Source organism: Macaca thibetana, chromosome 10 (assembly GCF_024542745.1).
Source record: "Macaca thibetana thibetana isolate TM-01 chromosome 10, ASM2454274v1, whole genome shotgun sequence".
Lineage (NCBI taxonomy): Eukaryota > Metazoa > Chordata > Mammalia > Primates > Cercopithecidae > Macaca > Macaca thibetana.
The window spans coordinates 60,878,891-60,906,249 of record NC_065587.1 but is presented as its reverse complement, the minus strand read 5'-3'; the positions used below and the strand labels follow the sequence as shown (position 1 = coordinate 60,906,249).

Sequence of the window (27,359 nt, the reverse complement as noted above, 5' to 3'; positions counted from 1 at the left end):
TTTATTAATAGGTTGGGACCCAGATATAGTTATTTTTTTAAAGTTTCTCAATAGACAGCTAGGAAAAGGTAGACAGAGGAGAATGACCTAGTAAAGGACAATTTGAAATGCATACAGCAGAAGAAATGGTGGCCTGGAGGAAAAAGATAACCATATATGCAGATGGAATTGACAGCCAGTAAGTTACTCATTTCTTACAGGAAGAAACAGGAGAAAGGTTAAATTACTGTGTGATTGTCATTTAGAGGATAATATAACAATAATATAACAACTAATAACAGTAGTAAGTGCTGCAAAAAGTGATTTTACACATGTTGATCTGTTTAATCCTCAATGACCCTATGAAGCAAACACCATTATTGTCTTCATTTTATAGGTGAGGACACTGTAGAGAGTAGTGAGGTTATGGAACATAGAACAGAGGTAAAAGGCCACACGATGTTCCAGAATTGTTTGGGAATTAGTCTGTGATGTTATGTAGTCAGCTTAGGATAAACTATGTTCTGGTAACAAAGAACCTGAAAATCTCAGTGGCTTAAAAGCACAAAGGTTTATTTCTTGCTCATACTATGTGGTTGTCTTGGGTTGGCTTTGAGATTCTATCACATCATCATTGGGCCTTAGGCTGATGGTACTGCTCTTATGAGGGACTTGTTGGTCTTGTGGTAGATGGCAGAATCATGAGATAGCTCTTAAAACTTCTGACCGAAAGTGGCCCTTCTGCTCACATTTCATTGGTCAAAGCAAGTTATATGGCCAGGCCTGATAGCAATGGGGTGGCAGCATATATAATCCTCCCATAGGAATGGGTGGCAGGTATTTAGAACAGTGATAAATATATCACAGTGATTTGACCATTTACCCCTGCAAGGTTTAGCTGCCAGGGAACAGAGAGGGCCTGCTGTGTTACTAAGTCCAGGGAAAACTGGTGGGAAGGAGAAAGAGGAGGGATGAGGATCTAGGCTGGGTAATGTGGGCAAACAAAGGTAGTTTTTTTCTTTTAATTTTAAGATTTGAATATTTATTATTTTTGAACATTAATAGGTTCACATGGTTTTAAATTCAAAAGGCACAAAGGGACATAAAAAGATTTCCTTCTGCCCTGTCTTCCTGGTACTCATTTCCTTTGTGCAGTTATAATCAATATTATCAGTTTCTTGGTAGAAATTTGTTCATGCATTTACAGAGAAGTGAGTGTGTGTGTGTATGCACATATATGCCCTATTTTAAACATGAAACATCTATACATGTTTTACTATGCCTTGTCTTTTTTTTTTTTTTACTTATTCTTTCATTTTTTAAAAAAGCTGTTTTGAATTGACATAATAACTATGCATATTTATGGGATTTAGTGTAATGTTTTGATATGTGTATATGTTATATAATGATCAAATCAGGGTCATTAGCATATCCATCACCTCAAATATTTATCATTTCTTTGTGATGAGAACTTTCAGACTCCTCTTAGCTATTTTGAAGTCTATGGCACATTATTAACTATAGTCACTCTGCTGTGCAGTAGAACACCAGAACTTATTCCTCCTACCTAACTATAACTCTGTGCTTGTTGACCAACCTCTTACTCTCCCTACTCCCTGTCACCCTCTCCCCTCTGCACTGTTCTATTCTCTAGTTTTGTAAGATCAACTTTTTTAGATTCCACATGTAAGTGAGCTCGTGCAATATTTGTCCTTCTGTGCTTGGCTTATTTCACTTAACATCATGTCCTCTAGGTTCATCTGTGTTGTTGCAAATGACAGGATTTCATTCTTTTTTATGGCTGTATAGTATTCTCTTGCATATATATATCACGTTTTAAAAATCCATTCATCTGTTGATGGACACCTAGGCTGATTCCATATCTCGGCTGTTGTGAGTAGTGATGGGAATGCAGATGTCTGATGTTCTGGTTTCCTTTGCTGGGAATAAATAACCAGTAGTGGGGTTCCTGGATCATATGGTAGTTCTGTTTTTAATTTTTCGAGAAACCTCCATATTGCTGTCCATAGTGGCTGTACTAGTTTACATTTTCACCAACAGTGTACAGGAGTTCCCTTTTCTCCACATTCTTGCCAACATTTGCTTTCTTTCATCTTTTTGATAGTAGCCATTCTAACTGGGGTGAGGTGGTATCTCATTGTGGTTTTGATTTGCATTTTCCTGATGATTAGTAATGTTGAGGATTATTTTATATATATGAAATAATACACCTGTTGTGCATCTTCTTTTGAGAAATGTCTGTTCAGGTCTTTTGCCCATTTTTTAAAACTTTATTAAAATACTGGGTTTTATTTCACATTTATTTCACATATTTTTGTCTCCCCACAATTTCCATGTCTGACCGCCACTACTGTTATGTCCTATCATAACATTCCATACATACCTAAAACCAAGCAAAGGGTGGAGTTCCATCTTTAAAAGCGAAACAGGCATTTTGGACAACACAGCCTTGGCAATGGAACCTGCACAACATTTATCAAATACGGAAGGGAAGGTTCTCACTCTGCATTATAAAAAGGACAGCCAGATATCAACTGTTGCAGAAATGAAGTAAGATGGAAAATTTTAAACATATTGTTGAAACTATTTGCTTGAAGAGACTTCCTCCACTACCAGAGATCTTGAATAGCCTCCTGGTCAGTCATCAGGAAGCAATTCTTCACATAATTGATGAACTTGGCTCCCACTTTGGGAAGAGAACCACCTTTTTCTATACTTGCTTGCATTTTTGCTTTAGTGTTTTCTACAGAACTTTTGATATTTTAGGACTTTTTTTCCTGTTTTTTGAAGGATTCTTGTCCTTTTGATCTTGGTATTGATGGTATTGAGTCTTTTCCATTCTGATTTGACTTTTGTGCATTTTTTTTGGCTGGAGTATCTTGTGTAGATTTCTTTACTGGCGCTTTTCCTTCAGTTTCCTCATCATCAAAATCATCATCATCTTCATTAGCAGCAGGTTTTACTTTTTTCTCTGGAAGCTTGCTACCACCTCCAGGGCAGATCGCCTTCCAGATATACTTAAGAATTTCACATCCTCCTCTTCATCTTCTGGCTCTGCATCTTCCTCCACAGCTACTAAGTGCTGTCCACTAATATGCACTGGCTCTGAGCCACACTTCAACTGTAAGACCACCGGTGGTATTATTTCAAAGACGCTAAGGGAAATCATTGGCTGTACAGACATTTTCAAAGTTGCCAGTGTTACTTTAATTGGACTGCCTCCAACATTGTGCCTCTGCTTCAACAATGTGCGATTCATCCTTTGCAGCAGCCCCTGAGCTGACCGTTCTTAAAGATAACTGGTGCTCATTTTCATGAATATCTACCTTAAAGTGATGATCTTTGTTGGCCTTTAGTTCACAACCTAAAAGATAGTTCTGGGGCCTCAGAGGGCTCATGTCCATGTCCATCGAATCTTCCATGGAGTGGTGGCGTGTACTTAGGTGGGAGAGAAGGCAGATAGAGATAAATGACCCCTGCTCCAGAGAATAGCCACGCAGAGTGGAATCACACCCTTTTGCTCATTTTAAATTGGATTTCTAGTTTTTTGCTATTGAATTGTTTGAGCACCTTGTACGTTCTAGATATTAACCCTTTATCAGATCATAGTTTGCATTTATTTTCTCCCATTCTGTAGGTTTTCTCTTCACTCTTTGATTGTTTTCTTTGCTACACAGAAGCTGTTTAGTTTGATGCAATCCCATTTGTCTATTTTTGCTTTTTGTTGCCTGTGTTTTTGAGGTCATGTACAAAAAAATCCTTGCCCAGACCAGTGTCATGAAGTGTTTCCCGTCTCTTTTTTTCTGGTAGTTTCATACTTTTGGGCCTTTCATTTAAGTCTTTTATCCATTTTGATTTGATTTTTATATGTGGTGAGAGTTAGGGAACTGGTTTCATTTTTCTGCATGTGATTATCCAGTTTTCCCAGCACCGTTTAATAAAGAGATTGTCCTTTCTCTAAGATGTGTTCGTGGTGCTTTTGTTGAAAATCACTTGACTTTAAATGTGTGGATTTATTTCTGGATTTTCTGTTCTGTTCCTTTGGTCTGTGTGTCTGTTTTTATGTGAGGACCATGCTGTTCTGTTTATAGCTTCGTAGTGTATTTTGAAGTCAGATAATGCCTTCACACTTTTTTTTTTCACGTAATGTATTACTGTTTTTTTTTTTCCAGTTCCATAGATGCTAGTATGTGAACATAATTTACCAATCCCCAGTTGATAGACATTTACGTTGTTTACAGTTTTGTATTATCACAATGATGCAGTGGAGATGGTTTGCACATAAATCATTTTGCACACATACAGATATTTTTATAGAATAAATAAAATACTCATGGGGGTTGCTGGCTCAAAACACACATGCATTTGAATTGAATTATTTTAAGGAATTGCATTTTATTATAAACACTTTTTAAAAATAGGAAATACATTTACATGGTACAAAATTCACAAAGAACAAAGGAATAAATGGTGAAAAGTGAATCTCCTAAGCTTTGCCGTTGAAAATGACTAGATCATTATGATAGATTGTATTATTGGTCCAAATATCTGCTACATCTCCTATGGAGTATTCCCTTTTCTCCTATCCACTCAGTTCCCCGTCCCTGAGACAGTCACTGTTTTCAACTTATTGTGAAGCTAAATTTGGGCTATGGCCTAGGAAAATTGGAATGACTGAGGAACTAAAGGTTACAGCAAGGATACGGAGCAGGTTTTTCTGTTTTGTTAGATTTATATAGTACCTTTCCTTGGGAAAAAAACAACATGCAAAAGCACCAAATACTTAATAATTTTGAAATTCTACAAACTATAGGTAGAACCTAGATGATATATATATATTTTTTACTAGAGTTCTGTAAAAAAGGAAAAAAAAAAGAGCTATGAATACAAGCTCTTCTTAAGTACAGTTTTTATTAGTACTGTTATTGGCGGAGTTCTTCCTAATTCTGTCCTTTAGCCAGAAGCCCAGATTGGGTGATCCTTAAAAAGTGGAGAACTCAGATGGATTTCAGCTATGTTTTAGTGATCTCCCTCGGTGACAGGCCGCTGCCTCTTGACGTCAGCGCTACACCTGCTTTTTCAGTAGCTTTACATTTCCACGTCTCAGCAATCATAAGCAGGCCGTAGAAGTCTGAATCACAGATTCAGTCTTCTAGTATTGAGGTGACTAGCTTTATGGACAGGTTTGTTTTTATGGAAATTATTTTTCTTTCACTTAACACTACTGCTAAGAGATTGGCTATGTGTGTTTGAAGTTGGATAATATGTTTTGTTCTGTTTATGTGTCATGACTGGTTTGCTGAGCTTGAAGTTCAGGACACAGATTTTTGTTTCCTTGAACAAATTATGTGGCCTCTTTGTTTCCTCATCTGTGTATTGTTGATGATGACGTTACCTTCTTTATAGGTTTTGTTTTGAGGATTAAATGGGGTAATGCATGTAAGGCACTCAGCACAGTTCCTGGCACTTAGTAAGGTGCTCATTGACTCTTAGGTATTATTCTTGTAGTTCTGTTTTTGTATTTGTGTTGATTGGGGTGGTTGGTAGTATTTTGTGTGGGTATTTAATACAAGATAAACTTTATAGTTTTTGTAGCAAAAACCCTGCATTATCTACAACGCTTTGTTTCTTACAGTCATTTTCTAAACTTTATTTTTAACTGCTTTTAAACTAATAGAAAAGTTGCAAAAAACAATACAGAATTCCCTTATACTCTTTACTTCGCTGCTAGTACAGAGATCGAAAGCAGGACATTAACACTGGTACAATAATAGTAACTGGACTATAGATCTTATTTAAATCTCATCAGTTTTCCTACTAAGGTTCTTTTTTAGTTCTAGGATCCTACATTGCTTTTAGTTGTTATTTCTCCCTAATCTTTTCCAGGTTGTGTGAATTCCTCAGTATGTCTTCATCTTTCATGAACTTGACACTTTAAAATAATGGGACTTACTTTGTAGAATGTTCCTCAATTTGGGTTTATGTCATGTTTTCTCATGATTAGAAGGAGCTTATGTGTTTTTGGCAAGAATACTACAGAAATGATATTGTATCCTTAGTGCATCATTTCAGGGGTTCATAATGTTGGTATGTTTTGTCTCTGGTAATAGCAACTTTGGTCACTTGGTTAAGGTTCCAACTTTTGCCTATGAAGCTACTGTCTTTCCCTTTTTAGTTGATATGTATCTTGGGGGACATATTTTCACACTGCAAATATTCTGCTTTTCTTCAAACTCTCACCTACTAAGTTTAGCATCCACCTCGGTGGATCTTGTCTGCAGCAATGATGATTTTCTTTTCTCCTCTTTCCCTCTATCTTTATTAAATGTAATTTTCTTTAAGGAAGAACTGTGCTTTCTTCCTCATTTATTTGTTAGATTATTTGCGTATATCTATATGGATTCATAGATACTTATTTTTTTCTATGTGTTAAAGCCCAATTCTGTCATTATTTATCGTGTTGCTCAAATTGTTTCATCTTTGAACATTAGGAGCTCCTTCATTTTGGCTCATGTTTTCTTTCTAAAAGCTTTCATTTTTTTGACCACTTCCTTACTTTCTAGTACTACAAGATGTTTCAGGCTTGTCTTGTATTTTTCCTACACAAGCCCTGGTTCCTTTTATTGGAGAATGATGTTTAGAAATCATGATCTGGGATCGGGCATGGTGGCTTATGCCTGTAATCCCAGCACTTTGGGAGGCCAAGGTCAGGAGTTCGAGGTCACCTGAGGTCAGGAGTTCGAGACCAGCCTGCCTAACATGGCAAAACCCCGTCTCTGCTAAAAATACAAAAAATTAGCTGGGCATGGTGGTGCATACCTGTAATCCCAGCTACTAGGGAGGCTGAGGCAGGAGAATCACTTAAATCCAGGAGACGGAGGTTGCAGTGAGCTGAGATCATGCCATTGTACTCCAGCTTGGGCAACGGAGCGAGACTCCATCTCAAAAAAACAAAAAAAAAAAACCAAAACCAAACAAACAAACAAAAACACCGGGCACAGTGGCTCACTCCTGTAATCCCAGCACTTTGGGAGGCCGAATCGGGCAGATCACAAGGTCAGGAGATCGAGACCATCCTGGCTAATATGGTGAAACCCCATCTCTACTAAAAATACAAAAAATTAGCCAGGCGTGGTGGCGGGCGCCTGTAGTCCCAGCTACTTGGGAGGCTGAGGCAGGAGAAATGACATGAACCCAGGAGGTGGAGCTTGCAGTAAGCCGAGATGGCTCCACTGCACTCCAGACTGGGCGACAGAGTGAGACTCTGTCTCAAAAAAAAAAAAAAAAAAGATCATAATCTGGATGCTAGAGTGCTCATTGCTACTGAGATGTCATTGCTGAGTCTCAGTGAGCAGACTTAGGAAATATATGTATGAATATTAAGCAATACATTGTAAAAAATCTAGCTATCTGTATCTGTCTATCCATCTATATCTTAAACACCATGAGTTTATGCAGATGCTTCTGATTCCAGTCTAATACTATAGGGCTCCTTTGAGCCTTTATTTATAACTTCTCTGCAACAATGAGAAGCTTAGTCCTTATTATCTACAGTATATTTATGGATTCATTAAAATAGTTTCAGAATTGCTAACTCATAACCTTGTTTGGATATTTACTAACTATATTACAGCGTTTATGTCCAGTTCTGTCTTTAGCCTTACAACATCCAGTCAAGATATATTTTTCCATCATTACCTAGGTTTGTTCTTTTCTTCTCCACCCCCTGCAGTGTGGTTATGTTATTCATTTGTAGTATAGAAAGGGTCATCTGTTAGTGTTTGTATTTCCTTTAGGTTTCCCTCCACATCCTGGTTGGTTTTATTTGTCTTTTGGGTATTTAAAAAGTATGGGAAACATGCATGGCTATGGTTCTGAGAGTCAGAGCTACATAAAAAGATCTACTGAGAGCATTGACATGCCCTCTTTATCCCTGTTACCTTGCCTCCATTTCCCCTTCTTTCTACGACTTTCCTACCCATTCCCTGTAGACAACCATTTTCTTAGTATCTATATTATCCTTCCTTTATTTCTTTTGAACACATGAGCAGATAGATGCAATAACTTTTAGAATCTTTTTTCTAGTGTTGAAGTAATATATGTTCATTGTAAAACAATTAGATGTTAGAAAAACATGTAACTGATAACCACTGTTATCCATATTGGATTTTAAGTGCATATAATCAAATAAATACATAGATATTAAATAAGTACATAACTCAGATAAATACACTTAAGCAAATTGTTTTTAAAAAAAATTTTTACTTTTATTTATTTATTTATTTTTGAGACAGAATCTTTTTCTGTCACCCAGGCTGGAGTGGAGTGGCACAATCTTGGCTCACTGCAGCCTCCACCTCCCAGGTTCAAGTGATTCTCCTGCTTCAGCCTTCTGAGTAGCTGGGATTACAGGCACGTGCCACCACACCCACCTACATTTTTATATTTTTGGTAGAGACTGGGTTTCACTATGTTGGCCAGGCTGGTCTTGGACTCCTGACTTCAAGTGATCTGCCTGCCTCGGCCTCCCAAAGTGCTGGGATTACAGGTATGAGTTACCGTTCCTGGTCAATCAAATTTTATATATGTGTACTAATATAATCTAATGGTATATAGTCATATATATAAAATCCAGTTGTTGTATTTAATACGACTGAAATGTGTTGTATGGTTGATATTTATATTGAGCCATCTCTATATGTGCTTAAAAATTCTTTGTTCTACAGATTTAGCACTGTTTTGAGTGACCTATGGATAATTTTTTGTTCCTTGAGGCATCTGTAGAACATGGTGATTTTCCAGGACTGGGGTGTCAGAATGCTGGAATTGTGCCTTAGTTCTTCTGTTGATCAGCTTTGATGTGAACTTAATTACCTAACGTTACCAAGACTCAGATTCTCCATCTGTAAAATAATTCCCAAAGTTCTGCTGGGACAATAACTGTGCTTTTTCCTTTCTTAGTGACTTTAACACAGTATGGGAGCATCTTGGGGGAGATTGTTCTGGAAAAGTGGTGTCATATGTATACTTATATGTGATTTTGTTTGTAGTACCTTGCAGAAGCCGGTTGGACAGCCGAAGGAAGAGTGGTAGGAGTGACCCAGCCTCGGAGAGTGGCTGCTGTTACAGTGAGTTTCTTTTTGTATTGGAAAGATTCTATCTGTGTTGTCTACATTTGTGATTTGTTTACATTTCCTAAAGGCTTTAAATGAATTGAAGTTGCTCCTTAAGAATGTAGGTCTTCAGTTTTTGTGTTTTTTTATTATTTTTATTTTTTTCCCGAGACAGAGTCTCACTCTGACACCCAGGCTGGAGTGCAATGGAGGGATCTCAACTCACTGCAACCTTTGCCTCCCGGGTTCAAGCAATTCTCCTGCCTCAGCCTCCCGAGTAGCTGGGATTACAGGCATGTGCCACCACGCCCGGCTAATTTTTTTTGTATTTTTAGTAGAGATGGGGTTTCACCGTGTTGGCCAAGCTGGTCTCAAACTCCTGACCTTGTGATCTGCCCGCCTTGGCCTCCCAAAGTGCTTTGATTACAGACATGAGCCACCGTGCCTGGCCAGGTCTTCAGTTTTAAAAGAATTATGATTTGAATATTTTTGTTAAATTGATCCTGCACATTGTGAACATTGTAAGTAATAAAGTGCTGAGGAAATAAAAAAACAAAATATTTTTTAAGCCCCACATTTCACCATCCAACATAAACAATGTGAACATTTGTGAACATCATTCCAAGCTTCTCTTAAAGGTGAAGATGAATGGTTGACTGGCTGGATAGAAATAATTTTATAAAAATGAGATCATATTTAATATTTATTTTTTATTGATTTTAACAAAATAGGAAACTTTAGTGAAATAGGAGTAGCGACTGTACTTTGGATAAATGTTCACCACAAGATACTTTATTAAAGCTTGAAAAGTAAGAAGAAAGAGTACAAAAAACCTCAGGATGTTACCTATATTTCAAATTATACCTTATAGTTTCCTGTTATGAAAGAAGAGGAAATTAGCATGTATTCTTCTTTCCACCTTTGCTTTCTCCATTTGTCGTAGATACAGTCCTGTCATTTTCATTTCAATATTTATAACGTACATGTTCTTAATCATAATTCTCACAGGTGTTTAACCTTAATTCTAGTTTAAATGGATTCAGTACTCATCATTAGTTATTTTCCATGGTTTTGCCAACCTTTAATTGCTTGTTTTGCTTTTATTTCTTGTATTGGCTGAATTTTATCGTTCAGCTTTTTTTTTTTTTTTTTTTAAATATGCTTGAGAATGTTCAGTTGTGGTTTTTGTTGATATAAAATTCTTGACTCACACTGTCCCTGCGAACTGTGCAGACTTTGCTCACTGCCTTTTGGCAATTGAGGATCACTGTGTAGAAGTCGGAGCCACCATAAGTTTTTCGTTGATAGTATGTTTAAATTCTTTTGTCGTTTTTGAATTAGCTCTGAGAGATTGGGTGTGGTGGCTAATGCCTGTATTCCCAGCACATTGGGAGGCTGAGGCAAGAGGTTTGCTTGAGCCTCGGAGTTTGAGAACAGCCTGGGCAACATAGCAAGACCCTGTCTCTACAAAACAATTTTTAAAAAAATTAGCTGGGCATGCTGGCACCTGCCTGTGGTCCCAGCTACTTGGGAGGCTGAGGCAGGAGGATCACTTGAGCCCAGGAGTTTTAAGGCTGCAGTGAGTTGTACTCCAACCTTTACCCTATCTCCAAAAAAAAAAAAAAAAAAGAGCTTAAGGAAGTACGGCCTTTAGTTTGCAGTCTTTACCTGGACAAGAAATTAATTCTATTTCCCCAAGTTATTTTTGTTCTTACTGAGTTTTAATTATTGTGTCGTCATTTTGCCCAAAGTTCATTTTCTAATAGTGTTCAATTAAGAAGTTATACAGTTTTACAAGTTGTGTGTGTGTGTTGTGTTTTTGTATGAAAATGGTGGTAACAGTTTGGAAACTAAGTTGAAATGCTGGAGTTAATCTTTTTTGTCACTAAAAGATGACTCAGTTGCCTAAAAATTAGAGCAATTTTTCCTGTTTGTGGTTTGGAATCCCAGCTCTTAATCAGTTTGCATTTCAGTTCCAAATTTGTAGCCGTGGATAACTTCCATGAAACCACAGCTTTCTCTTGAAAGAGCAAAGAGCATGTAATGTTAATAGAGCTGTCAAGTTTGAGATGCTACATCTCAGAAAGTGCTTTATGTGCAGACTAAAATCTGCAAACAATCTCAGAGCCTAAAAACAGATTGCATAAGCTGTTGCTTGATCTCTGTGAGAGGCAATTAGTAATGAGGATGCTTGTTGAACTCATGTGGCCTGGGTTTGACTTCAAGACCAGGTCCTCCCTGACCCATGATTCAGAATAAGCTCTAACACCTGTCTTATTTCAGTTTCCTCAGTTGTAAATACAATAGTGTCTTGTCTGCCTCATGGGCTGTGTGTATATTTAATGAGATACAAATTTGTGAAAGCTTAGAGCACAGTACTTGCCAGTAGTAGGTGCTCAGTGATTTTTTTTTTTTTTTTGGTCTTTTTACCTCCCTTTCCTTTTGGTCTGTCAGAAAGATAGTATTTGTCCAGTCTAGTTGATGAGGTTATTGGGAGCAGAACTAAAGTGATAGAGAGGAAAATCTATTAAAAAACCAATAGAATATAACCTTGTGTGATTATAAATAATAAAAATTTAAAAATAGAGTTTGAAAATAAAAATACTTTTTATAGCAGATGTATTCAAATAGTGAAGGAGTAAGAATAAACAGGTTTGGCTTTTACCTTATAGACCCATAAAATGATTATATTTTTACAGAGATTCGTTAATTTATGCTCATTTTTTAAAATTTAACTTTTTTTGTGGGTACATTGTAGGTGTATATATTTATGTATGCTCATTCTTATAAGCCTGTTTTCTCCATCAGTTCCTAGTATCTCTATGCATACATTCTCTACCTGTACCATATTCTGAGATTTATAATATAATGACATGTAGGGCTGAAATTGGAACAATAACAAGAACAAGTCTGTCCTGGTGAAATGCTGGTCATTGGGAAATACAACCAACCAGAGGTAGAGCAGTGTGGGATAACTTTCTGGTTTCATCAGATGTTTTGAAAGCCTACATGGTATAGACCAGCTGCTGGATGATTGATTTGGTTTTGGCCTCCCCAGTCTGTAATTTCGAGTCAGCAGGCAGAGCTGCTTCTGATCCTCATCTGCTCTTCAGTGTCTTAAACACTGATGGGCAGGAAACGCCTGGGTGTGCCTGGCTCAGAAGCTGAGTGCAGAGAACCTCTGCCTTCCTGAAGCTGGGGCTGCTGGGGTGGAAAGGCTGGAGCAGTAAGCTGTGCCTCAGGACACCTCCTGTGCCAGCCATGTTCTAAAGTCAGCACCTGGGAACTGCGTGGGTGCTGGGGAGGTTGTCTCACCTGTGAAAGAGGGAGCTGAACTCCTTCCTTCTGTGGGGATTGGTGTGCTGGGTCCCTGGGAAACCTATTAATATTGCTTCCCTTTGGTTCTTTTCATTTAGGTAGTTTATGTGGTGGTGAATACTAAACTTTCTTTTCTTTCTTTTTTTTTTTTTTTTCCCAACACAGCCTCTCTTTGTCACCCAGGCTGGAGTGCAGTGGGGTGATCTCAGCTCGTTGCAACCTCCACCTCCTGGGTTCAGGCGTCTCCTGCCTCAGCCTCCTGCGAGTAGCTGGGATTACAGGTGCATGCCACCATGCCCAACTAACTTTTTGTATTTTTGGTAGAGATGGGGTTTCACCATGTTGGCTAGGCTGGTCTTGAACTCCTGACCTCAGGTGATTTGCCTGCCTCGACCTCCCAAATTGCTGGGATTATAGGTGTGAACCACTGTATCCGGTCCTATTTTCTTTTAAATTAAACTAAATGATATTCATTATTGCTTTTCTACTTTTATGCTTATTCATTCTTTTAAATATTTTCTATTAATAAGTTAACTTTTGAATAACCTTCTTGGGGGGATTGCAGAGATCTTGCTGTTGGATTCATTTTTCTCTTTCCTGCATTCACTTTTTATTTGTTATGTTTTGATGGGTGAAATTGTGTCTATAGTTTATGGTCTTCATAATGTATTACATATTTTGTCTTTCACTTTATTATGCTACCTTGGATTTTTTGTTAATCTTCTCATCCACTCATCTGCCCTCTTTATTTTAAACCCGAGTTCTAGTCTGTATTTCCCCTCTCAATGGCCTTGGCAGCTGGAACACAGTTGTGAGCTGTTGAAACTTACCTTTTTGCCTTCAATGAGAAAATGAAACTGACCTGGCATTGAATATGGTAATTCCTGTTCTGTCCTCATGGTCCAGGGGGATGGGTTTTCTTTTCAAGCGTGGAGATGAAACGCTGTCCCTGGTCGGTGTGCCCTTTCTTTAGGAACAGGGTGAATCTTGTCGTTTCTTTTACTTTCCTTTTTGCTTTGGCCACCAAATTTAGAGCTGAATTTGTGGCTCAACTTGAATAACTTTGGCATATCTATGTTTAACATTTTCTCATTGGCTTTGATCTTTTGAATTTTTTTCTGTCATTTTTTGGATCTTGATCTATAACATTTTTATGTGATTTTGTTTTTCGTTGTGTATGTTCTTGTAAGTTGCCCCAAGACCTTTATAGAATGAAGTGAGATATATAAGTTAATAATTGACTGGGCATGGTGGCTCACACCTGTAGTCCCAGCACTTTGAGAGACTGAGGTGGGCAAATTGTTTGAGGTCAGGAGTTCGAGATCAGCCTGGCCAACATGGCGAAACCCTGTCTCCACTAAAAATACAAAAATTAGCTGGGCCTGGTGGCGCTTACCTGTAATCCCAGCTACTTAGGAGGTTGAGGCAGGAGGATTGCTTGAACCTGGAAGGTGGAGGTTGCAGTGAGCCGAGATTGTGCCATTGCACTCCAGCATGGGTGACAGAGTAAGACTCCGTCTCAATAATAATAATAATAATAATAATAATAATAATAATTGTAAAAGTTATTATGCTTGTTCTCTAATAACTTGTCTTTCATTTTTCATTGTGTTCACATACTATTTAAAATATAAATGACCTTTAGATTTTCCATAGTATGTGCTCTGTGCAGTAATTTCTATATCTCTATTTTCAGCATGATCTTTCTTCCCAAAGGTTGCAGGGAGAGTAGCTGAAGAAAGGGGTGCAGTGCTGGGCCACGAGGTGGGCTACTGCATCCGCTTTGATGACTGCACCGACCAGCTGGCCACGAGAATTAAGGTAAAGTGCTCAAGCTGCTTTTCCTAGTGGAAATAAGGAAGAAGATTATTTTGGGAGAATTAAAAACATGTAGCCCTTGCTGCTATACAGGACATTGATACCATGGCAGAAAGTGAAGAAAATTATCCTGACATCCAGAGACTTTAGTCAGCTGGGAGACAGAGAGCTGTTTCTTTCTTTTTTTTTTTTGAGATGGAGTCTTGCTCTGTCACTTAGGCTGGAGTGCAGTGGCACGATCTCAGCTCACCGCAAGCTCCGCCTCCCGGGTTCATACCATTCTCCTGCCTCAGCCTCCCAAGTAGCTGGGACTACAGGCAACCGCCACCATGCCCGGCTAATTTTTTTTTTCTATTTTTAGTAGAGATGGGGTTTCACCGTGTTAGCCAGGATGGTCTCGATCTCCTGACCTCGCGATCCGCCCACCTTGGCCTCCCAAAGTGCTGGGATTACAGGTGTGAGCCACCGCACCCAGCGACACAGGGCTCTTTCAAAGAGTCCTGCAGTCTTAGCCCAGAAAGGAGATTGGAAGTAAGGTTTAGTCCTTGGTTCCAAAGATGAAGAGGTTAAGGGCTTGGAAGGTTGAATGACTTGCCTGATATTATATGCTAATCAGTGATAGGACCAAGACTCAAAGCTGTCTTGTCTTATGTGTATTTTACTGTATTTTCACTGACTCAAATAGCTATCGAAATATAGAAATAAGCCTGTAAAAGACTTGAAAATAGAGACCAAGTAGTATAAGTTGATGAAGTGTAGAATTCATGAATGTTGTTTCACTAATTAGTAATTTTCCATTTACATGTGAAAGTGGATTTCGTATGTGTGTTCTTTGGCCTCCTTGCTAATATTAAAGTAATTAGTATCAATAGTAATCAGTGTATAATCAACTCAACAGGGTGTCTGCCTACTACCTACCACTGTGCTAGAATCAAAGTCTAATCAGTCAGTGCAGTAAAACAGTGAATGAAAATAATCTGAGAAAATGAAAATTGGTTATTAGAATCTCAGTTACCTCTTAATTTGCAACAGAGGAAAAATTGAAAATCAGATAAACTGAATGACCAATGTAGCGATTTATAAAAATATGGACCTTACTTTCCGGATTACTATATTTTGTTGCATTCATTTTGCTAGGTGAAGGGAATATTTTTCTGTACCATCAAATATATTTGAACGAGCTAATTTTCGGTGGTTTGCATAACCATAAAAACCTTTGAGCCATCCATAAAAACCTTTTGTATTCCATTTGGTCACAATTTCAAGGTGCTCAGTTCTTGACTGGTGATTTGTCATTGGTGGCAAGTTCTCACTTTCGCTCTTACATATGTATGTGGTACCAGGTCCAAGAAAAACATGATGGTAATGCATCCTGCTCTTAAAACAAAAAAAGCAAAAAACACTAAGATACAGCATGCAAGGGAGATGGTTTAACCTGAAAACAAATTCAGTACGTTAAGAAGGCTGTTACTGTATGTTTCTGAAGCATTATAGATTCATTAATCTTAAATATTAGCTGACTTTTCTTGAGCACTACTCTGTCCTAGATCCTATGCTAAATGCTTTACATGTACAGTCAGTCCTCTGCATCCTGTGGGTTCTGTGTCTGTGGATTCAACCAACCTTGAATTACTAATATTAAAAAATAAAAATAAAAAATAATGTAAATTTTTAAAAATATAGTATAACAACTATTTACACAACATTTACATTGTTTTAAGCATTCTAAATAATCTAGAGATGATTTAAAGTATATGGGAAGGTATGCATAGTTTACATGCAAATACTGTGCCATTGTATATAATGGACTTGAGCATCTGCAGATTTTGGTGTGGGCTGAGGGGGGCGGTTTCTAGAACCAACCCCCAAGGATACCCAGGAACTACTATACTATCTTATTTATTTTTCACATTAACTTGGTGAGGTAAATACTTTGATTACCTCATTTTACAAATGAGCAATCAGGGACAGAGAAGATGAGTAACTTGCCCAAGGTTCACACAGCTTAGTAAGAGGTAGAGCCAGGATCTGAACTCCCAGCAGTCTGACACCATAGCCCATGTGCTTAACCATGATCCTGTCTAGATTCTGTGAAATAATATTAGTTGAAGTTTAAGTTAATAACATCAAGAACTGCAATCTGTAGTCTTTGGGACATTTGAAGAGCAATTTATCTTAGACTTAGGGTGTTTCTTTGGGCAGATACCAATTGGTCTTCACTGCCTCTTTATCGATAGTACTAGTGGTGCAAGCCCAGAGGAAATGGGGCTTAGCTGATGTTTCCATAATAAATGCAAGTGAAATTCTGCTCAAAGATTTGCAACTCCAGCCGAGGACCCTATGTTTAAAGCCTTTTGTGAACAATTACATTGCTTGATAATGAAAATATGGAGGCATTTTCTCACAGTCCTTTGTGGGAATTTACTTGTACACATCCTGGCAAAGAGATTGCACTTGAACTTAAAAAATACCATTAATATTTAGTGTAAGTGAATTATTTCTAAAGCTTTGTGTTTTTATTTTTTAGTTTCTTACTGATGGAATGCTGGTCAGGGAAATGATGGTTGATCCGTTGTTAACAAAATATAGGTAAATGTGTTTTTCTTATGATAGCTTTCCTAGTTTCCAAAGTCCCCAGGGAGATGGAGAAGCAGGTGTGTTAGTAGCTGGGATTCATGTCTGTTTTAAGCTTCCCCAAAGCTTTTCTCTTGACCTTGGCTGTTGGGATCCTTGGTGTTTTTCTCAGAATTTAAATAGTATGGCCCTTTACAGACAGTAAAAAATGGGCACATTAAAATTCCTGTCATTACTTAGTCTGGTAACTTGTCCTTTTTATTTTGCCTTGTCACACTCCAGTATTGATGGTGACTGCAGAGAACTAACTGGCCCATGTTAAATGTAATTTACAGAGTCCAAATAATTTTTTATCACTTTCCCCCTCCTAGTATATCTGTCTGTCACTCATAGCATTAAAGCTGTCCCACCCAGGCTCTGGTATTCTCGAGGAGGGTGTCACATTTGACCCCCTGTTCCACGTATGTCACAACTGTAGTCAGCTACCTCTTTGACTGTTGTTATAGCTTAACAGTCTTCAGGTGGTTGGGCTTTGTTCTGATTTTTATGTGTTCTGTGGGGTTATAGGTTATGTTTTCATTTAAAATCAGATATTAAATTCAGTTGGAATTCAGTGTGAATGGTAAAATGCTTAAAGATAACAATAGTACACTTTTTAAAATTCAGATATGTTATTGTCACCGTTTTTATTAACCTAAGAATTGCCTCTTTGTCAAAGAAGAGTAGCTTAGGTTTACTTTTGATGCAGAGTGATTGTATGAGGACTAAATACCCAGAGGCTGGCTCTTTGATGGTCTAGATGAGATGATGTGTGGTTTTTTTAGAGGCTCACTGAGAGCTTCTCTTTCATTCTTAGTGTCATCATGCTGGATGAAGCCCACGAGAGGACCTTGTACACTGATATTGCCATTGGCTTGCTAAAAAAGGTATGACTTTACTGCTAGCTTTTTATTGTGTGTGTTTATTTTATTGCCCCATTACAAAAACAGTTGTAGCAACTTGGAAAATAAAACAAAATACCAAGGAAGAAAATTAAAATCATCCATAATCCTACCCATTCAGAGAATATCAGCAGTAAAATGTTGGTATGTTTTCTTCTCTTTTCTGTATGTGTATGTGTGTGTGTGTACTTGGATCTGTTTTGGCATACTAGGGATTGATTGAATTGTATATACTAATTTGTATCTTTCATATTTCCCTTAACATTACATTAGGATCATTTTTCTGTGTCATTTAAATATTCTCTGAAGATACTATTTTTAATGGTTATTTAATCACATCTCTGTCATAAAGTATTTAACTTCCCCTACTGTTAGCAATTTATATAGCTTGCGGATTTTAAATATTATAAATACTGTTGCAGCGAGCACCCTTGTAATTAAATCTGCTACATTTCTGTTTCTTTCTTTATTATTAAGGTTTCAAACATATCCCAAAGAGGTGTATAATGACCCCCATGTACCCATCATCTGGCTTCAACAATTACAATTCACAGCCAATTTTGTTTCAATCTTACCTCCACTCTCTCCTCCCTTCCCATATTTTCTGATTGTTTTCTTTGGACAGATTCCCAATTAGAGTCTAGAAAGAAGTGGTAGAACAGGGTGATTAAAAGCATAGGCATTGAGTCAGACTACCTGGGTTCAAATTCTGACTTTGCTGAGTTTACTCATCTCTAAAATGGGATAATAGGAGTCTCTATATCTGTGCTGGTGTACTTTCCTCTATGGTAGCCACTAGCCACCTGTGGCTATTGAGATAAAAGTTAATTAAAATAGAAGAAAGTAAAAAAATTCAGGTTCTCAGTCACATTGGCTATTTTTCTTTTCTTTTTTTTTTTTGAGACGGAGTTTTTCTCTTGTTGCCTAGGCTAGAGTACAGTGGCGTGATCTTGGCTCACTGCAACCTCCACCTCTCAGGTTCAAGCGATTCTCCTGCCTCAGCCTTCCCGAATAGCTGAGATTACAGGCATGTGCCACCATGCCCTGCTAATTTTGTATTTTTAGTAGAGGTGGGGTTTGGTTCCTCCACGTTGGTCAGGCTGGTCTCGAACTCTGCCTGCCTCGGCCTCCCAAAGTCTTGGGTTTACAGGCGTGAGCCACTGTGCCCGGCCACTTTGGCTATTTTTCAAGGGCTCTATAGCCACAGGTGGCTAGTGGCTTATGCATCAGACAGTACAAATAAAGTTTTCGTCATTGCAGAGAGTTCTGTTAGACATAGGTGCTGTATATTGTGATTTGTTTTGAAGCTTAAGTAAGATAGCAAAAAACTTCTAGGTTAGTGCCTGGCATAGGGTCACAGCTAGACTGTGAGGTTCTTTTGTGCAAATTAGAAAAAGATGTCCCCTCTGGGAGGATGTCTAGAGCAAGGTAGGAGGCAAGTGGGCTGGATTGCTGATGCCCCTAGCCCTCTCAGCCAGGCATCTTTGCACAGTGGGTGTACTGTGTACCTGTATGCAGGGCCTCTGGGCTAGCACATAAGTTAGTCTGTATTAGTTGTTATTATTACTACTTTCATTATTATTTTATTCCATTGCCAAAGATTTAGATTTTTTGATACTTTGAGGGAATTATTGTACCATGTTATTACCTTTTTCAGGAACAGTATAAGAGGGCCGATTTCACTGAATTTTTGCCAACACTGAGTGTTAGCCTTAAAAAAATAAATGCTTGCCAATGGGATAGATGGGGAAAAATATCTCATTGTTATTATATATCTTAGCTGTATCTCATTTGATCACTTCTCTAATGCCTGTTGATTATGTGTTTCTTTGAGTAACTTAATATCTTTTATCTCTTTTTTTTTTTTTTGCCATATTTCTGTCTTGGTGTTATCATTTATTGTTTGTTTGCTTTTAATATACTTTTTCATACATAGATTCAAACTATCTTGAGACCTGGGTTTCAGGAAAAAATGGTTTTATTCGCAGTAAATTCAGATTTGGATCTTAAAGCTTCTTTATAGTTTTTATAATTTAAAAAATTTACTTTGGAAAATTCCATACATTTACAAATTAGAAATAATAGTGTAATGACCCCCCTGCCTTACCTTTGACAATTATTAATTTGTAGTCAGTCCTTTCATCTGTAAGCTCCCCTACCTCCTCCTCAGGCAAAAAAACAAAAACAAAAAAAAACCCACTGAATTTTGAAATACATTTCAGATATCAAATGATCTCACCCATAAGTATTGTACTATTATTATTTCTTAATGTCTTCTTTTTTTAGATTCAGAAAAAGCGAGGGGATCTTCGATTGATTGTGGCTTCAGCCACTCTGGATGCGGACGTAAGAGCCTTTCCTCCCCTTTCCTCCTCTCCTCACAAACACTTTCGTCCTATATATCCTTGGGAAGTTACCTCTAGCAAGAGCTTATCTTTGGCAGAATGGCCTACCTTCTTTATGGGACCATCTGATGTCCTAGATTTCATAGAGTCAGAGGATACTCCTTTTCAGCTTGTGGGTGGAAATTAGCCTGTAATTAATTAAGTTCATAATTACCTACCTGTCTTGTTTATCTACATTCTGTCTTTCTCCCCACTTAGGCAGCTTCTTTTTATTATCTTTTCAGTATGAGTCTGTATTTCTTGAATTTATTTATGACTATACCATATATATTTAGATTTTTCTGTGCAATTGAAGTTTCTCCTGGGCCGGGCATGGTGGCTCACACCTGTAATCCCAGCACTTTGGGAAGCTGAGGCAGGCGGATCACTTGAGGTCAGGAGTTTGAGGCCAGCCCAGCCAACATGGTGAAACCCCGTCTCTACTAAAAATACAAAATTAACTGGGCGTAGTGGCGCATCCCTATAATCCCAGCTACTTGGGAGGCTGAGGCAGGAGAATCGCTTGAACCTGGGAGGCATAGGTTGTAGTGAGCCAAGATCGCTCCATTGCACTCCAGCTTGGGCAACAAGAGCGAAACTTCATCTCAAAAAAAAAAAAAAAAGTTTCTCCTGTATGTATAATAATTTCCATGTTGAAGTTTTTTATGGCTAGGTTTACTTATTTTTCTCTCTTGATGACCGATAGTTTGAACAGCAGCTCAACTCAACAAATACTTTTGACCACTTGCTATATATACATGCAGAAATAGATGTTTGCAGTTCAGTGTGTTCAAAGCACTGAGGCAGCCAAGGAGGGAGCCCTTAACTCCAGCCAGCCGGGGGGTGCCCACAAACTTTCATAAAGGTGGTGACGTACCAGCTGTGCTTGAAAGATGGACAGCCATTTTCCAGATGGATGAAGGTGGGGAAGGGCACCCTAAGCATAAATGAAATCACAGGGACATGACCATGAGTTCACGGAGCTTCGAGTCTTATCTTACCTGCCAGACCCTTATGGGTGAATTACCCCCGAACTTCCTCTCTGACTTTATTTTCTTCCACTTTCTCCAGTGCTCCCTACATTCCCGCCTCACTTCCCCTTGCTGTTCCTCAAAACAACCCAGGCATGCTTATGCTCTGGAGGAACCCTCTTTTTAGATCATTCTTCCCCAGACAGTCTAAGGTTCTCTCCTAATTTCATTCCAGTTTTGAGTATTTATTTCCTCAGAGAGGCGCTATCTAAAACAGCACCCCAAATGTTCTTTATTCCCTTATTCTGATTTTTTTTTATGTTTATCACTTGTCTATCACTACTTAACATTATATGCATTGTTTATTGTGTGTCTCCTGTCACTAAAACATGAGCTCCATTAAGATCAGGACTTTGTCTCATTTTGTCCCTTCTACCTAAAACAATGTCTGGCACAGAATAGGCACTTGGGTTGAATGAATTTTGATTGAATGGAAAGCAATGGAAGATTAAAATGGGGAGGTTAGGGTCAGATGACGGAAGGCCTTACATGCTCAGCCAGAGAGGATGAACTCCATCCTATGTCTGGTTGGGAGCCATGGGAACATGTGAGAGTGGGCAGTGACTTGATCATGTTTGGGCTCTAGAAAGATCATTCTGAGTGCTGTGTATGGGAGAGAAGAGTAGATACGGAGTCTCCAGTAGATATGGAGGCCAGTTCTGAAATCCAGGTGAGATGTGGTCCCTGGCTCCTGGCTCCTGGGAAACAGAACAACTTGGAGAGAGAGAGAGCGCAGCATGGCGAAGGTGAATGTCCAATGTGTCCGGAGACTGGTTTCTCAGACCTTTCCACAGGCTGTAGGAGTCTGTTGTCTTAGGTCTGCCCATGGCAACTTCTGGGTTAAAGCTCCTCTCTTGCCCTGTTTAATTGTCATCTCTCTCACCCATGGTATCTGCTGGCATGCTATTTTGTGGACTATGGCTGACTTCACCTCTAGTTAGCTCCTCTGTGGCCACGTTACACAGAACATCTCTATCTCTTTTTTACCCCCTCCTTAAAAATTATTAAATTAAGTTAAAAATTATTCCAGTTTTTATTATGTTCAAAACTGTAATGTCCAAGTCTTTTCTTAGATGCATTTTATTTATTTATTTATTTATTTATTTATTGAGACCGAGTCTCTCTTGCCCAGGCTGGAGTGCAGTGGTGTGATCTCAGCTCACTGCAAACTCTGCCTCCCAGGTTCAAGTGATTCTCGTGCTTCCGTGTCCCGAGTAGCTGGGACTACAGGCGTAAGCCACTATGCCTGGCTAATTTTTGTATTTTTAGTAGAGATGGGGTTTCATCATGTTGGCCAGGCTGGTCTCGAATTCCGGACCTCAGGTGATCCTCTTGCCTTGGGCTACCAAAGTGCTGGATTTACAGGCGTGAACCACCACGCCCGGCCAGATTCATTGTTAATTAATACTAATTGTTCACAATTGCCTTTTATTGTCTTGGTGTGACACAGAGATGAAAAAAATAGCTTCTTTCAGTTCTGTCTGTGGTAGTTGATATAGATGACTTTCTGGAAGCAGTTTTGTAAGCAGGAAGGCAGCATGTAGGAGCTTTGTCCTGCCTTGCTCTGCTGTGGTACAGGACATGCTGGACCCTGGTGAGCTGGGCCATTCCTTCTTATCCCATCCTCACTGCTCAGCCGGTACCTCCTGTGTGAAGAGGACAGTGGTTTCTATGTGTCTCTGAATGGGGGATCTGTGTGTGTGTGTCATCTCTGTGTGGGTTGTGGGTCCATGTGTGAGCGGCCTATGTGAGGTATGGGATGTGAGTTTGTATGTGAGTGAAAGAAAGAAAGAGGATATGAGTGGGTGAAAGAGGGCAAGAACGAGGAGGACCATGTGGGAGTGGCAGTGGGGTTGGGTGTGGCTTAGGAAACATTTTGATCTGGAGACCCAGGGAAGTCCAGAACTCATCCCCTGGCCCCCAGTGGCTCGGTCTGTGGGTGATAGACTAATTTCAAACCTCCTAGAGCTAGGGCTGCTGATAGGCCACCTGCTGTGGTTTCTCTCAGCGACTGGGGTGGCCCAGCCTGCAGATGAAGACAGCGGCGGCTGCAGCCGGGAGGCAGAGACCAGCAGAGCATGATGGGGCTGATCAAATAGCTGCTTTGGTTGCTTTAGCTACTTTCTTAATGTAAGCCCATTTAAACGAACAATTATGTAACATGACTGGATATAATTATGAAGTATTTATTGATCCTGTATCACATGATATTATAATATTGCTTTTCTTTTATTTGCGTCCAACTACATGGCAGAATATGTGGTTACTGCTCCCATAGTTTTTTTGTCGTAAGTCCAGCTACTTGAAGAGAGACTAATTTCTCTTTCCAGGTTCTTAGAGAAGGAACTTAGGATCAGCTGGGGTCAGGTCCCCACCCTGGACCTGTCTACATGGGCCAAGGGCTGTTGGCCAAGGGACGGGTGTCTTGGGTAGACATGGCTGCTTGGCGGCCACTCTAGTGGATCAGGAAGGAGCAGCTACCAGGGAAGGAGCCTATGGTGAGCTAGAAGACAACCCTGCAGATGGCCACATCATTTACATTCCATTTCATAGACTGTCCCCTGCCTTTATATGATGTACGCTTCTTACCGTGTCTATATGTCAATGTGACCCCACCTCTTTCAAACCTGACTCAAACTCTTCTTTTCTGGGTGTGTTGAACTCATTTTACTCTTCTTGTTCCTTGATCCTGCCTCAAGATTCTTGCATTGTTGGTACTATATTTATTTACTTTTTTTTTTATGTATTTTGTATTTCCAAATAAAGATACAAGATAAAGATCTTAAAGGTCTTGTGCCTTCTCAGTAAATGCTGAGTCTTAATTCTTTTTTTTTTTTGAGACGGAGTTTCGCTCTTGTTGCCTAGGCTGGTGTGCAATGTCGCGATCTTGGCTCACTGCAACCTCCGCCTCCCAGGTTCAAATGATTCTCCGTCTCAGCCTTCCTAGTATCTGGGATTACAGGCGCCCACCACCATGCCCAGCCATTTTTTTTTTTTTTGGCATTTTTAGTAGAGATGGGATTTCACTATGTTGGCCAGGCTGGTTTTGAACTCCTGACCTCAGGCGATCCACCTGCCTTGGCCTCCCAAAGTGCTGGGATTACAGGCATGAGCCACCGCATCTGGCCGAGACTTAATTCTTGAAAGAGTAACTCCCTATCTTTACTTTTCAGTACCATGTATTCCTTAATGGTAAGGTTTAGGCATCCACTCCAATAAAATTGTCAAGGCATCATCTTCTTCCTTGTTCTGCTTGCCTTTTTGGTAACATTCACCCCTGTCCAAGCCCTTTGGTAAAATCTTCCTCCTCCTCCTCCTTCCAGAGCTCCTGGAGCCCTGCCAACTCCCCTCTCCCACCTCCTTGTTGGCTTCCTCTTGGGCTCCTTCTCTGTCTGCTCTTCCCCCTCAAGGCTGCACACCCCTGTGGCCCCTAGTTCAGCTGAGCCTTCATGCTTGTGGCAGTCTTGACTGTGTGCCTGCACACTAGCCTTAGCTGTCTGGCAGCTGGCTAGCTGTGGACATCCTAAACTCATAAACTTGTGACTCTCGGATTCTCCATCTCAGTCTCTTTCTCGTGATCATTCAGACCAAGACCTCCATTTCTTTAAGAAGTTTTTATCCCCGGTTGAGTAAGAAGTCACTCCAGCCTTCTTTCCAATGTGCACGTGTGTGCACACTCACTCACTGATTGCTAGTTCCTACCAGTTGTATCTCCGAAATGATTTGCCCAGGTTTACACTTTGTCTCCCCTGCACTATTATGATAGCTTCATTAATTAGTTTGTTTGCCTTGAATCTTTTAGTTCCTCTGCCCTTCTCCAAAATGGCCACTGGAGTCCGGGATCCAGCTCGCAGGTCTGATAATATCATGCCCATCCTCACTGCCCTTGTCTTGCCCGTTGGATAAAGTGTCAGTGCAGCTCAGCACTTGGGTCCCTTCAGAGTTATGGCTAACATCACTTATTGAGTGCCATTCTAGGCTAGACGTGTGCCACAGCCGTCCCACACACTTTATTTGAACCTCACAGCAACCTTGCAGGGTGGATAGCAGTTTGTCCGTTTTGCAGATGAGATGGCTGACTCAGAGACGAGGGAGGCCTGCCCTAGACCTTGCCTCTGTCCTCCCTTAGGGACCCCTTTACATTTTAGTCCACACTGTGCTGTTGTCCTGGTAAGGGATGTCTCCCCCTTCCCAGCCAGTAATAATCCTTAGCCTTTACGGTGCAGGCGAGGGATATTGCCGCTTCCATGAAGCTCTCCCTGAAAGCCAGTTGTTCTTAACTTTTCATTCTGTCAGATTGTAATCTGCAGCTCTTTCCTGGTCACAGCGTCAGTCTGCCTTAGGGTTTATTTTATCAGCTCTTTGCACATCTGCCTTCTGTGAACTGTTTACTCTTTTGGGGCATGGGGTCTCTGTTCCCACTTGTTTGTGTGTTACTTCTGGTGTACCTGTGCTGTGCTTGTCATAGGGATGCAGGAAGGCTGAAGCAACTTGAAGGGAATTTACCCAAAAGAAAGTGAACAGGGGTACTGTGTGGAATTCTGCATAGCAAAACACAGTTTTGTTGGCATGAGGCACTTTTATGTCTGTGCTTATTCTTCTCAATTTTGAGGTTAATGTATAACATCCCTGTACTTTGTAGTTAAATCCAGTTTACTCTTTTAAAAATACCCCTCAGAGCCCCTTCACTTAGTGTTTGATGCTGTTCATTAGCACAGCTCCTGGGCTTTTGGGTTTCCTGGAGCAGGATGGACATGGTTTATAAAGGTACATAGGGAAATAAAGACAAGCTTTGCAGTTACGTAGCCAGGCCTTGGGGAAATGAGTAGAGGTGGGGAATGGAAAGGGGACCCAGATTCAAATCGTGGAGCACTCCACCCGACGGGACATCCATGCCCCCTCTGCAGTGGATACTAGCTGCTTCCCATCTGGTGCTCACTTGCCTGCCTGCATAGTCACTTAACTCTTCTCAGTCGCAGCTTCTCTTTGTACCTTAGGGTCACATTCCCCAAGAGAGGATCTTTGGTGGTGTTTCCTTCCTCCATCATTGGCCAGAGCCCTTAAGACAGGTCTCCTTGTGGGCTGCAAGTGGTAGTCAAGTACCATTAAATAGGATGTGGCCACCTGTTTGGGAGAAACTGCCAAGAGACACTTCTCCCAGCGGTACTGCACGAGTGTCGGGGAAGTACATGATTGATGGCCTACCCCATGCAAAGCCTCGCACTCACTACTGTAGGGCGTGTAAAGATGGAGAAGACACTATCCCTGCCATCAAGTGACCTAAAACCATTAACAATGGGGCCAGAAACACACCTACTGTTCACAGAAGGAAAAGTTTCCTTATAAATTGATAACTCAAATGATCATATCTATGTTTTCCAGATAGAGTTACGCACCAACCTAATCTAACCTGTACTGAACTTGAATCACATCTTTGACCTAATTTTTGCTTAAATGAAATACAGAGGATAGGAATAAGATAAATAATACTACAGCTACATGTTAACTCAGATGCCATACTGAATGCACTTTTGAAATCTAACCTTTATTATTTTTATGAAAACTTTAGTAAAGACTGTCATTGAAATGTGATTCCCCACAATTGCAGTTAGAAAAATGTGAATTTAAAAAATGTGTGTTACAACCCGTAATCTGTATTGCGTATATGTAATCCTTGCTACTCACCTGTGTTTGGCCAGTTTTATATTATTTTTTTTCCTCCATGAATCGCTGTGAACCTTTTTCTCTAAGAGAAATGAAGAATTAATTTTTTTCTTTTTAGAAATTCCGGGATTTCTTTAATCAAAATGAAACCAGTGATCCAGCAAGGGATACAAGTGTGATCCTTACAGTGGAAGGGCGAACATTTCCGGTGGATATCTTTTATCTACAAAGGTTTGATGATGCTTGAATTCTTGATGATGGTGATTAGAAAATCACCATCGGCCTCTGATGTAGAATGTCAGAACTGCATTTGCTCACAACTCTAAAGGATGGGGAGGAGCATGTTTTGTGTCCCTTGTCATTGGTCTAGAATGTTTTTACCCTGCTCTGCATCACTGCTGAATTTACTTTAAACTCTTCACACTGACACGCAAGTTTCCGTGAGTCTGTGGCTAGTAGCTCAGCCAGAGAGAGCGAAAGTGGTGAAAGGTTTTGGAGAGGGAAGCTTGATAGTTT

The 27,359-nt window shown here is 39.7% G+C and overlaps 1 protein-coding gene and 1 pseudogene across 2 annotated transcripts in view; one reads left to right on the top strand and one right to left on the bottom strand.

The window, feature by feature from the left end:
* DHX35 (DEAH-box helicase 35) overlaps positions 1-27,359 on the top strand; it is a 77,978-nt gene that overhangs the window by 13,091 nt on the left and 37,528 nt on the right. For both annotated transcript variants that reach the window (XR_007729329.1, XM_050807057.1), the window contains exons 4-9: positions 9,051-9,128; positions 14,148-14,252; positions 16,777-16,838; positions 17,680-17,749; positions 20,051-20,110; positions 26,962-27,074. Coding sequence is in view for 1 of the 2 variants with exons in the window: in XM_050807057.1 (XP_050663014.1) it covers positions 9,051-9,128; positions 14,148-14,252; positions 16,777-16,838; positions 17,680-17,749; positions 20,051-20,110; positions 26,962-27,074 (488 nt within the window). In the remaining variant the exon portion in view is untranslated. The remainder of the gene's footprint in view (positions 1-9,050; positions 9,129-14,147; positions 14,253-16,776; positions 16,839-17,679; positions 17,750-20,050; positions 20,111-26,961; positions 27,075-27,359) is intronic.
* LOC126964262 (nucleophosmin-like) lies at positions 2,531-3,422 on the bottom strand (annotated as a pseudogene).